The sequence below is a fragment of the Stenella coeruleoalba genome, assembly GCF_951394435.1.
Source record: "Stenella coeruleoalba genome assembly, chromosome: 12".
NCBI classification, from domain to species: Eukaryota; Metazoa; Chordata; class Mammalia; order Artiodactyla; family Delphinidae; genus Stenella; species Stenella coeruleoalba.
Genome location: NC_137158.1, coordinates 74,663,251 through 74,677,118, shown reverse-complemented (window position 1 = coordinate 74,677,118; position 13,868 = coordinate 74,663,251). Strand labels below are relative to the sequence as shown.

Here is a 13,868-nt window from a genome sequence, read left to right as displayed (position 1 = left end):
ACTATAGGTCCTTCCTGTTTAAGAAGACAAATTTTCTTTCACTTTAGGAAAGAGCTAACAATCACCTTTGAATCTTTTCTGCAGAAGCTGATCGTTTTCAGAATTGCCCAGCGTGCTCTCATCCCATTGGTAAGGAGATAGGTTAAATGGACTTAGGTCCACCTCCCAATTATCAGTGACATATGAATCATTGGTATTTGGCTACAGTTGTTGAAATATTTATAAACCAACCTAACTCATTGACATTCTGCCACATTTATCTTGTTCATAAGGCTATGTGAGAAAACACCTGTGCTACAGCTATCATCCTATCAAAATTTTGGCATAATTGAAAAATTCCTTGTCCTTTGTGAATAACACTTTTATTTCACAGTACTGTGGAAACATCCTTTTAATAATCCATTTTAGAATCTTGTCTAAGAAGCATACTAAGTTCATGAGTGTATAGTTTATATCAAGCCTTCATTTAAACTTATGGTATCAATATGATATCTAGCTCAGACTAATTAGATGGTCTGAAGCAGTAGCAGTGCTCTTGTTTTACAGATAATGTAACCTGGGGGGAGCCAAACTATGATACGCAACTATTTAAACTATTTCATTGGTATCATTCTGAACCACAATTAATGTTAAGTGGCAACACAGAATAATTAAATAACAGCCTAGACTACAGACATCTTAGCATCAAAACAATTACAACATTTCACTATATTAGTAGAGGGAGAAAACCACAAAGGGGGTGGGGGTGAGAGGAGAGAAGTAGAATGACTAGAATCTAGCTGATCAGGTAATAAACTTTAATTAATTAAAAATAAACTAATGGTCATTTCCAAACTGTCATGACTACTGGACTTTGGGGGAACAGTAGCTGACAGACCAGCCTAACATAGCCATCAGACATGCATCAACTGTCAAAACAATTTTTGTACAGACCATGGTTATAAGAAGCTAAATTGTAATTAATACTAGACTGTAAAATACTAGCTGCAACAAATCAAAACACAGATCTTACTCCTGCATAGTATGGAATCAACTTATTAGCCAGAGAGATCCTACAAGCAAGGATTCCCCAGTAGCAATGAGCACACCAAGAACCCAGATTTGGTTTCTAATACCATTCTCCAGTAAAAGGAACCAAGGCTCCTTGGAGGGGCAGGAAATAAACCAGATAGTTTGGAACATTTTGTAGTCCCAGAAAGGAAGAAAGTTAAGGAAAAAAAAAAAAAAAACCACAATGATGGGAGTATGTTATAGGGACACAGAAGCTAACTGGAAGAGCTCCAATAGCCAAAGCTGGAACAACCTGATCAAAAACAATACCCAAACTATTAAATAAATATCCATGAGTCCACATTGATAAGAATAAGTGTTTGAAAAAAATGGATGAGAGACAAATCTGCTCAGAATTCCAAATAATTTGTGTAGATTCTCCACTCCCAAGGAGGTGGAACACAATTCACTCCTAAGTGTGGGCTGCTCATAGTTGAGAGCCTTCCCCTAAGACAGTGTGAATTCCTGGGAGAGCCTGTGTTCTCAGGACCACAGTGCTCTCCAAACTTTTTCCATGTGTGCTGCCTCTGTTCCTACAGTCATCCAAGCATGAGACTTGCCCCTTACATCTGTTGATAAAAACAAAAAGAGACAACCTACTATACATAAAATAGATAAGCAACAAGGATTTGCAGTACAGCACATGGAACTACATTCAGTCTCTTGTAATAACCTATAATGGAAAATAATATGAAAAATACATATATTTAGAACTGATTCACTTTGCTGTATACCTGAAGCTAACACAGTATTGTAACTCAACTAACAAAACAAAAACCACACAAGTACAACAAAATCAAAATATCCCTCTTCCATGAAGCACTGAAGAGTTGAACAGGCTGAAGCTGGACCAACGGTTTTCCATCACAGCAACACAAAGACCTCCAAACACAATGGCAGGTATTGCCATTCTCAGACATCAGCACCCTTAGTAGGCATTTTCCTGGTCTTTCACCTCCACCCACTCCCAGTCTCAGCCACGTTTCATCCTGTTGGTTGGTTCTTCTATCCTGAACATTCCTTCTCTCCTTTCCCTGCTCTTTTCTCCCCCTACTTCACAGGAGTAAATCTCTTAATATATAGAGCAATTCACTGAGGTCCTTGAATTATCTAGGAATTCTCCCAAAGACAGTAGTTTTTGGAGATGCCCATCTTTAGGTTTAGAGAGATGAAGAGCTTAAATAAAGAAGTTCTGAGGGTTGGTGACAGAGGTGACAAGGTTTAGGCGGCAGTCTGCTCTTCCAGATACATAATCCATGTACAAAGGACAAGCAAGCCCGTGAACATATTAGATTCATATAATTCATATTAATTTTGAGGCTGAAAGATACCCTGCAGGTTACTTAGTTCTCCAGCTGAAGAAAGTAAGACCTAGAGCTATTAAGTCAGCCACTTTGGGCCATGTCTTCTACAGACTCTGTCATTGTGGAATACAAATTTTCAACCAAGGGCTCGTGGAATGTAATCTTTTAACAGGTTTTCACATTTGAACTTCTGGATACAGTAGCCAGCAACTAATTCAACATCAGAAAAAAGTCTTAAAAAAATGGTCTCTAGTAAAAAAGGATGAGATATTTGAAAATACTAAGTATATATTTTCTAGAGGCAGAATTGGCAAAGGCGCTCTTTACAATGGGTGGGCGGTACCTTTAAACATCATAAAACCATTGATCCCATCCCAAACTTCTAATTCAATCTAACAAGAAATAAAACCTCTTCTCGCAGTCACCATTATCCCAATTACGGCAATAACGACTTCCTCTTCTACCGAGTCGGCTGACATTAAAAATCTCTAAACTCCCTAATCTGTCCTGGTTCGAGAATATACTAATCTGGCTGATTCAGAAACTACTTACGGATTTACTCGGGGAAAGAGTGCTAAGCAAAAATCAATTTATTTCAAAGCGTCTAGAAATCCCGAATCCCGATGTCCACAGCGAGGTTCTGAGAATTAAACTCCTCCAAATGCGCATCTTTTATCCTATATTCGTCCATAGAAAGAGTTCAACTGAAAAGAGATAGACAATGAAATAAATGAGTGGGCTTGGGATGGGGGGAACCTGACGCCACCAGCCGGGGCGAGTCACCTGAGCAGCGCAAGGCAGGGGCGACGCGGAGCGACGCTCGCAGACACGCAGAGAAACGAGCGACTACGGAAAGCGGGAGGCCGCAGGCGACGCGCTCACTCCCCGTCGCCGGGCGGGCCGAAGCCCCCAGTCCTCGGCCCCCGCGCAAGCGACGCCGGGAAATGCCCACATCCGGGAAACCTGCAGCGGAGTGCGGCGGCGGCGACACCGAGTGGAAGGCAAAATGGCGGCGGCGGCGGCCTGGTGCTAAAGGGAGAGCCAGGTCCCCGCGACCCCCGCGACGGGCCGCGCTGGCCCGCGGCAGTCCCCCGGCGTCTCTGCCCGCCCTGCCCCACCGGGGATACTCGGAGTCCCCGGGACGGCCTCCGGCCGCCTCGCCGCCCGCCCTCGGGCCCGTGGCCGCTGTCCAGGAGCCCCTCTCTCCCCTGCAGGTAGGTCCGAGGCTGGCGTAGCGGGTGGGGCGCACTCTCTTCTCCCGCGCCGGAGTTGGCGGGGCGGTGGCCGCCGGGGCCCACGCCCATCCCCGCTGGCGGGGGTCCAGGGGCTGCTACGGACTGGCGGGCCGGGCCGGCCCGGTGCGGGCCCGACTTGGCTGGTTGCACGGACCTGAGCGGAGCCCTGCCCTGGGGAAGCGAGGGTTGGCCGCGTCCGGGGCTGGAGGAAGAGCCCCGGGCTTTGCGGCCTTGGAGGTTCAGGTTGGGCTAGGAAGAGCCGGTGTCGCCGGAGGCCGTGCGCGGACTCCCTCGCACCTCCACCCTTATCCGCAACACGCACGGGTCAGCGGTGTTCAGGAAGGAGGGAAAAGCGAAGGGTGGGAAAAGCGAAAGGTAGTTCTGAAGGAAATTCGCAGTAACAGAGACGCAGTTCTTTCATCCCAGAGGGACCCGATGCTGGATATACCTTGAAGAAATTCTCGGAATTTCTACTTACAGTCCACTGTAAATAGGGTACTGTTCATAGCTGGAAGGAGTAGGAGAGATGGAGGGATCTCTCTGGAGTAGGCGTGTGTGTGTAAATACAGAAAAGGAAGGAAAGGAAATTAAGGGAACATTGTTTATTATAACTTCAAAAAGAATTTGTATCACAAAGAATGACTCTCAGGTGACTTGATTTAACCCCATTCTCCAATTGAAAGTTCTTTTCTAAGGGAAGAAAATGTAATGTCTGTTGACCCATGTGTTAATATTACTCAAAATATATCGTCATGTAGAAGTTATTCATAAATCTAGTGAGAAATAAGTATAATCTCGCACAAATAATATTGTTTCATTCCGGTTAGGGAAATGAATTTGAATCATGTGAAGCTTGAATTTGAATCATGTGAAGCTTTTCCGGCCTTTATGGATTATATATTGAGGATTAAGAATTTTTTATCAAATTTCCTCCATGTGGAAGAAACGGTAGGACATTATAGTTGGAATGAATGTTCTCTGCTAAGGTGTCTACGTTTGTGATTTAACTCAGGTTATTTCTGTGATAAGTTGACAGACAGGTAAAATGAGCTAGTTGATTCCCTAAGGCAGTGGAGGAATTTGACTGATTTAACAGTAAAAGAAGTAGCATTGTGTTCCTCTGATCGGCTGCTCCTGCAAGAAACTAGATCATGGTACATGCCAGGGAAGGCGCATTTTTTTCTATGCCTGAATATTTATTGAATATGACTTGCCACTCTTCAAAAGCAAATAATAAAATACTTCTGCTACATATTTTTGGTATCATGTGTGGATATCCTTCTGTAGGTTGAGTTTTTGTTTTTGTTTTTAATGCTTCTCCTCGTTACTCTACGTAAATGTAGTCTAGGAACAGTTTCAGTTCTGGTTATTTAGTTTTTGTTCTAGATGTTATATTTACATTAGTGGGGGATTTTTGTAGACCGCAAAAGTTATTTAGTCATTGATCAACATTTTTATCAAGTAGAAATGGCAGTCATTTTTCAGCATGAAGATAAAATATGGTGATTGTTTTCACTTTTGGTAAGTTAATTCTTAGAAACTGAATTGGAGAAGATGTCATCAGTATGCAGAGATTCTTGAATATTGCTGTATGAACAACTAAGACTATGGTGCTAAGACAGTACATATTACTGTTGCTATTCTTATGACTGATTTAGTCAAATTTTGAGACAGGCCATCTTTCTTAAAAACCTAATTCAGGGCTTCCCTGGTGGCGTAGTGGTTGAGAGTCCGCCTGCCGATGCAGGGGACACAGGTTTGTGCCCCGGTCCGGGAAGATCCCACATGCCGTGGAGTGGCTGGGCCCGTGAGCCATGGCCGATAAGCCTGGGCGCCCAGAGCCTGTGCTCCGCAACGGGAGAGGCCACAGCAGTGAGAGGCCCGCGTACTGCCCCCAAAAAAAAAAAAAACGTAATTCAACCTAAGGTAACACTGTGAAATCTTCTATTGTAATGGGATCTATTCTTCTTCTAAGCTGGACAGTGATATTTGTTTGGACTCACATTTTCACATTTGATGAAGGTCTGAACTTTCTAAGAAATGGAGGTTTTGTCTTTTCAGTCTAACCAGTTTAAGTATCTCTTCAAAGAATGTGAGTAGTTATAATCCCTTAGGAAAACTCAAGATGTAGGTATGGTAAAAAGAGCCCTGGGCTGGTTCAGGATGTGTCAAGTCCATTCCTAGCATGATGTTGAGATGCCTAAATGGTCTTAGGCAGGACACATTACCTCTCTGGATCCATTTGCTCATCTGAAATTATAAATATATATATGTAGATATATAGGTAGATATACATATATAGAGAGAGATATACCTATCAATCTATCTGTCTATATCTATATATCCCCAAGACACCTATGCTCTGTCAATCTGTGATCTAGTAGGAAAAATAAGTTTTATTTGACTGTGCAAAGTGCATTTGGAGTTCAGAGGAGGTTGACAGCTACCAGTTCAATGAAAACTTCAGGAAGGAAGCATTTGAATGGGACCTTCAAGGCTGGGTATAATTTCTACAAGAAGAAATATGGCAGAGGGGCTCTTCCAAGAGTAGTGAACAGGAAGAGTAAGAACATGAAAGTAGAGAAGCACAAAGTACATTAGCTGAGAGCAAGTAATTTGGCTTGGTTAGAATCTGGGTAAGATAGTGGAAAGAGTAAGAAGATAATAACTAACATTTATTGAGTCGGGCACTTATTCTAAACATTTGACATGCATTAAACTTATTTAATGCTTAAAATAACCCTATTTAAATAGGACTATTATTGCGCACATTTGAAGATGAAGGAACTGAGGCACAGCTGAGATCACAAAGCTATTGTAGTTACTGGTAGAACTGGGATTTGTACCCTGCTCTTTGACCCAGATCTCTGACATTAACTAAGTTAAAGGAATCATTGAGGGTTCTGGAGTAGGGAGGTAGCATGATCAAAACTATGTATTAGGAAGACTCATCTGGCACCAGTGTAGCATGGGTTAAAGAGGTAAGCTGTTTAGTGTTGAAGTGTTCTTCTAAAAATTCTCTTTACTTATTAGAGTTTTCACATATCAGTTTCACGTTTGTTAATGCCAGTGTCAACCATACCTTGTTGGAGGGATTGTAAATTAGTATACCTTTCTGGAAGACAACCTGACAATAAGTATCAGAATTTTAAATATGCATTCTCTTTGACCCAGCAATTCCACTTCTCGGAATTTATCTTAAGGGAAATGCTCAATAATGGGTGCACAAGAATTTTTTTTTAATGGATTGTTTAAATGGTTACAACTCTGTAAATATACCAAAAACCATTGAATTATACACTTTATTATTTAGTCAGTTAGTTATTTTTGGCTATACCACCGTGCAGTATGCGGGATCTTAGTTCCCTCACCAGGGATTGAACCCGTGCCGCCTGTAGTGGAAATCCCAGCACAAGAATTTTTATTGCCACAGTTTTTATTAACTAATTTTTATATGTAGAAGGAATATGTGTATACATGTAAGCTATGAAGCATAGTAAAATGAACATCCATGAACTTACCACCCATCCTCAGAACTAGAATATTACCAATACAATTGAAGTTATCACTGTTTAAAACATTATTTATAATAGCAAAAATTGGAAATAACCTAAAGGACCATCAGTAGGGGATAGATAAGTTATGATACGTCTACATGATGTAATTCAATGTATAGTTATTTTAAAAAGATGAGGTTGAATTGTCATATTTCCTCAGTTCCAAGACACCATTAAGTCTAAAACAAGCAATCTGTTTAGTAACAATTTTTCAGGGGAAAGAAAATAAGCATGGTTTTTAACTAACCTTCAATAGAATACATTTATCCATTCAATTGTATACCATTCAGTTTTTTTGAGTCTTAGCTTTATTCACATTCAGAATCTAGAATTCTTCTGATTTACTTTGGGCTTTGGTTAGTTAACAGATAGCATCATGGTGGCGTGCTGCTTTTCATAACCCCAGTTAATTATCGTGAACCTCTTTATTGACTTTATGATTGAGTATATGATTTTGAGGCATGTCGAAGAATACTGGAGTTTTGTCTTCCTTTTCTTTTGCTTAAACTCTTAGTTTTGTTTTTTCTCCTGAGTTGAGTGAGTTATTGTTAGAAATTAAACAGCTTCTTCTGAAGGTAACTCAAAAGGTTTGCCAGGTATTTGAGTGCTTGTACTTCATAAAAGACATTTACCTTTGAAAATTCAGTGATCTCACCTGAATTTGGCAGTTGTTTATGCCTTTAATTGCATTGTCTTTTTTTTTTTTTTTTTTGGCTGCATTGGGTCTTTGTTGCTGAGCCCAAGCTTTCTCTAGTTGTGGTGAGTGAGAGTTACTCTTTGTTGTGGTGTGCAGGCTTCTCATTGCGGTGGCTTCTCTTGTTGTGGAGCATAGGCTCTAGGCATGCGGCCTCAGGAGTTGTGGCTTGCGGGCTTAGTTGCTCCGTGGCATGTGAGATCCTGGACCAGGGATCAAACCCGCGTCCCCTGCGCTGGGAGGTGGATTCCTAACCACTGTGCCACCAGGGAAGTCCTGCATTGTCTATTATATGACAATTTCTGAGTACATAATGCTGCATTATAGTGGAATCTTTTTGAAGACATTTGAGCATTAATCAAGGGTCTAGATTCAACCATGTGGTGCTGCCAGTGAAAATAATACAATTGAAGTGACAAGGAAATTTGGCCTTTTATTTATGGTCAGGTTAGCTATGTGTGTTGTCTGCTATTCCAGAACTCCACTTTGGAGCTGGCAAATTCCTTTTAATACTGATTTTAAGATATACTCAGTTTCAGAAATGTTAAAATGTGGAAAAGCATGTATCTGAGAATCAAGAAAACACTATACTTTATGTCCTAGGAAGACATTCATAGTATTATGTTATTCTTTTGCTAGCATGTTGGGCCCTAATCAGCAGTAGCTAGATTCACAGGTCCTATGGTCCATATGTCCAGTACTCTCTTCATCAGGTCCGGATATAGCTCCTCTTGGCTCAGAGACCTTTGAAGTTATCTTCGCTCTCTGTCTCCCATTCACTCACCACATTACACAATAGTAAAACAGGGACAGGAGGGCATAATAAGCACTACTGTTAGAAAAGGAGAAGAATGAGAAATAGCAATTGCTGATAAAATAGTTTTAAAACCACCATAGGCAGATCTTGTGAAAGCAACCAGCGCTGGAGGAAGGGGAGATTCCTTTACTGGACCTTGATTCAGTTGTCTGGGAGGAACTCCCTCATCCATTGTTTTTTGTAACTGTTGAACATTGCTCTCCAAGAACCTCCTGGGAATCCTTTTTCCTTAATCATCCTTGGTCACCTATGAAGTGTGAGCTTTGGGGGAATAGTCCGTCTTTGGAAGGTGCAAATCTTTCTTGACTAAGTTACTGCTCGTAGGAGTTGAGAGCCCAAGGGTTTTAAATTTTGAATAGTTGAAGGGTTTTTTAGTTTGAGCTTGAGTGGTTTTTCAAAAAAAAATTTTTTTAACAAAACAGTTTCCTCAATTTAGAAAGCTTCTGATGTGTTTAATTCCAGTCAGTTGCATGTGTCAGTAACCATAACCAAAGTTCACATGTGTTAGTAACCTCATCCAAAGATTTGAGAACTCCCATTTCACTTCTCACTTGGTTATTTGAGGGAAGGCCATACCCTTAACGTTGGTTTTTGTTGTTGTTTTAAACCACTGAGGTACTTTAATCAGCCAAGAAGTTTCAGTGGGCACCTGCGCTCAGAATCTTTTCATCCTACCTCTTCATGTTGGGGTCTAAAAGCGAGCTGCTTTTCCAGTTCTGCAAGACTTTAAATTAATGAACCCTTTCTGTCCCTTTCTATTTTTGTTTGCAAATAAGCTGCTTTTTTTCATGACCTTGTCATTTATTTGTATTGCTTTGCCAAATAGCCAGTAGCAGCCAGCATACGCTTCTAAGATTCTCTTTTCTAAACTCTTGTCATAGAACTACAAGTTCAGTAGGCTGTTTGTTACCTTGTGAGTTATAACAGGCAAACCACTTTATCAAGTATTTTGCCACTGTGAAACATGGTTCTCCATTTTTCCAGCCTCCAGTATCAGTTCCCTTGAAGCCCTCAACCTGACCACTTGGCCGTACTGGCCTACATTATAGCGGCACCTCACTTCTAGGTACCAATTTCTGTATTAGGGTAATGAGAGACTACGTATACAGATAGACAATGGCTAGATCATATATGAAAGTAGAACTCTGACCCACAGTCTTAGTAGCAATAGTCCCAAACAGTCAAGTCTTGGTCAGTAGATGCCAGCTTCTCTCAGGACCAACAAGAGAAAACCAAATATACTTCCCAAAACAATCACATAGGATGTCCCACTTTTAGTTAGCTGGCCTCCAGCTTCCTCATGACAGCAGCCTACAACTAGAGCATACCTGAAGTCTTTTTCCGCTTCCCTGCCTGCCTTTGAGTCTCTGCTAAACACGAGTGACAGTGGCCAACTCCCTTCCAATAGCAAGCTCTGAATAAATAGACTCTGCTTGTTTTGACGGTCTTTATTGCCACAATAATATTAGGCTGTTTTGTGGTAACAAATCCCAAAATATCAATGACTTAACACAACAGAGATTTCCTATCTTGCTCACACACAGTCCAATGGGGGTCGTTAGTAAGCCATCCAGTGGCTTAGGGACCCACAGTCCCCTATCATGTGAAGCTACCATCTCAAAATGTGACCTGGATTGTCATTGAAGCAGGAAAGCAACAGATGGAGAAGCACAGTGGCTTTTAACTGCCTTGGCCCAGAATGGACACACATTACAGATACCTACTAGCGGGGCTTTGGCAAGAAGTGTTCTTTAGAAGAACACTGGGAAATAGAGGGCAGTATGTTAGTGTAGTCTCTGCCACAGGTATTAATCAAAAGCAATTGGATGAAGACATGCCACATTTCCTCCATTTCACCATTTCTGACATCAGGTGATGCAGATCATATTACAATTGAAATGAACATTTAAACATAATGTTTCTGTTATTTCCCTTGAAAAGCTAATGTTGAAACAATATTGTTACATAGAATTAATGGTTTCTTTAAAGAAATCCTGTGTGTTTTAGTGTACTTTGTATTTGAATAAGAATAATTTGTAAGGCGGGGAGGGGAAACTGGGATGAAGTAAGAGAGTAGCATTGACATATATACACTACCAAATGTAAAATAGACAGCTATTGGGAAGCAGCTGCATAGCACAGGGAGATCAGCTCAGTGCTTTGTGACCACCTAGAGGGGTGGGATAGGGAGGGTGGGAGGGAGGCTCAAGAGGGAGGGGATATGGGGATATATGTATACATACAGCTGATTCACTTTGTTATACAGCAGAAACTAACACAACATTGTAAAGCAATTATATTCCAGTAAAGATGTAAAAATAAATAAATAAATAATTTGTAGCAGAACCATTCCAAGATACAGAGCGCTATAGTCATTTCATTTTCTTTATTTTTTTGCTTTTGGTTTTGGAAAACTCAAGTATACACAGAAGTAAAGAGAACAGTACAGTGAACTCTCATGTACCCATCACCCGGCTACAACAATCATCAGTTTATCACTTTTGTCTCATCCAAATCTCCATCCACTTCATCACAAAACCAAATTACTTTGAAATACCAGGCATCATATCTTATTCACAAGTATTTCTACATGTATATGAAAGAGCTAAGTGTAAACTAATCATTTATTTAAACCTATAACACATTATCACATGTATCCCAGAACTCAGTCATTTCTGTGACCACTGTGCACTCACTTGGATGTTAGGAATGTTAGTCAAAGTACAGAGTTATAGAATATAGGACTAGAGTGAAACTCACTGGTCCAGCGTTCTCTAAAGTATATTACATAGAGCATGAATCCCATAAAATGCTCTGGGGGAAAAAGTTCTTTGGTCAGAAAAGTTTGGTCAACACGACATTCTCTTCTTGTAAAGTCACATGATAATGTAAAAGAATGACATCATATTTTGTGTGTTACGATCCCATTTTGATTAAGAGTAATATATGTTAGAGTATGAAGTATTAATAGTGATTGTATTAGTTTTCTGTGCCTTATGTAACAAATTACTACAAAATTGAAGGCTTAAAACAACATAAATGTTTTCTCATACAGTTCTGGAGGTTAGAATTCTAAAATCAGTATCACTGGCCCAAAATCAAGTTGTTAGCAAGGCCACTCTCCCTTAGGAGGTTCTAGGAGAAAAGCAGTTCCTTGCCATTTCCATCTTTCTTTTGGCTGCCAGCATTCCTTGGCTTCTGGCTGCACCCTCTAGTCTCTGCCTCCATGGTCACATTGCCTCCTCCTATTCTGTGTATCAAATCTCCCCCGCCTCTCATGCATGTACTGCTCAACTGGATAATTGTTGATAATCTCCCCATTTCAAATTCCTTAATGACATCTGCAAAGTCCCTTTTTCCAAATAAGATAACATTTTCAGATTCTAGGGATTTGGAAGTGATTATCTTTTGGGATGGCATTATTCAGCCTACTACAGTGATTGTCTCTCTGTTGAAGGAGGGACTTATGAGGGACTTCTACTTTACATAATTATATAATATTTGAATTTTTCAGTAAGGTCCATCTTTTTATAATTAGAAAAAAACCAAGATTATATTTTCTTAAGAGTAAAAAGAAGGAATAAATCACCTGCGTTTATTAGTTTAACAGATATTTTTGCACTGCCTGCTGTTTACCAGTTTCTGTTTTAGGGGGATGGAAGGCAAATGTAGTATCTTGACAGAGAGAAACAAAACTATGCTTATTTTGGTTTTTCTTCTCTATCAAGGAGAATGATCTTGGAAGTGGTAAAATAATAATAAAATGATGGCTAGGGGGCTTCCCTGGTGGCGCAGTGGTTAAGAATCTGCCTACCAATGCAGGGGACACAGGTTCAAGCCCTGGTCCAGGAAGATCCCATGTGCCACAGAACAACTAAGCCTGTGCACCACAACTACTGAGCCTGCACTCTAGAGCCCGCGAGCCACAACTACTGAAGCCCTCGTGCCACAACTACTGAAGCCCGTGTGCCTAGAGCCCGTGCTCTGCAACAAGAGAAGCCACCACAATGAGAAGCACGTGTACCACAACGAAGAGTAGCCCCTGTTCACTGCAACTAGAGAGCCCGCACGCAGCAACGAAGACCCAGAGCAGCCAAAAATAAATAAATAAAATTTTTTAAAAATTTTAAAATTAAAAAAAAATAAATAAAATGATGGCTAGGGACTTCCCTGGTGGTCCAGTGGCTAAGACTCCGCACTTCCACTGCAGGGGGCACAGGTTCGGTCGGGGGACTAACATCCCTTATGCCACACCGCCCGGCCCAAAAAAAAAAAAATGATGGCTAACTTGGAGTTGAAACCCAAAATAAGTGAGATATTAAAGGATTGCCTAGATGCTATAAATTAAGTGCAAACCAGATACTGAGAGAACTGACATGTGACATTGCACAACCACTGTTGTTAATCCTTGATGATGGAGAAGTGATAGGTTCTATACTGGAAGTGGAAAATATCTTCCCTTTTAGAAAGGGTAGAGAGTTGATTCTGCAACTTTAGACTGGTGAGCTAAGTGTTAAACCTAGAAAAATTCATTAGTAAGCATTAATATTCTGGGAAGGCTGAGGGGAAAAAATGCTTATCATTAGAGACCAGCTTTCTTCATAAAAGCACAAGATGTATCAGTCCGAATTTCATTTATGAAATAATTATCAGTAGATTGGGTCATGTTGTAGACAGACGTAACAGTGCCAGCGAATTCCCATAATTGTTCTATTTTATTATTAGTTAGTTGCGAATCTTTTACTGTGCCTAATTAATAAATTAAACTTTATCATAAATATGTATGTAAAGGAAAAAACATAGTACACTTGACCCTAGAACAACTTGGGGGTTGGAGTGCCAGCCCTCTGTGCAGTTGAAAACGGGCAGAGATAACTTTACAGTCAGCCTTCCGTTCTGCATCTTCAGGTTCAACCAACCTCCAGGTCGCGTCGTACCGTCTTTTCAACTATTTGTTGAAAAAAGTCCACATATAAATAGACCCATGCAGTTCAAACCCATGTTGTTCAGGGGTCTACTGTATATATAGGGATGGGTACTATCCGAGGTTTCAGGCATCCACTGGTGGTCTCAGAAGGTATACCCCGGAATTAAGGGGGTGCCTGACTACTATACATGGTACTGCTTTATCAGTCACTTTATAGCTTTGTTTGTTTTTTTATTTAGGTCGTAAAAATTTTAACATTCCTGGGGACTTCTACAAAGGATCTT

General features: G+C 40.7%; 1 protein-coding gene across 1 annotated transcript; it reads right to left on the bottom strand.

The window, feature by feature from the left end:
• Positions 1–2,950: 2,950 nt before the first annotated feature.
• Positions 2,951–4,543, bottom strand: LOC307195540 (uncharacterized protein). Its single transcript, XM_079939690.1, has 2 exons — positions 3,318–4,543; positions 2,951–3,058 (listed from the first exon to the last, which is right to left on the bottom strand). The coding sequence occupies exons 1-2, from the start codon at positions 3,656–3,658 to the stop codon at positions 3,055–3,057; spliced, it is 345 nt and encodes a 114-aa protein (XP_079795816.1). The 5' UTR covers positions 3,659–4,543; the 3' UTR covers positions 2,951–3,054.
• Positions 4,544–13,868: the final 9,325 nt, after the last annotated feature.

Excerpts from the sequence above, each read along its gene's own strand:
- LOC307195540 (XM_079939690.1), bottom strand. The coding sequence starts at position 3,658 with ATGGGCGTGGGCCCCGGCGGCCACCGCCCCGCCAACTCCGGCGCGGGA.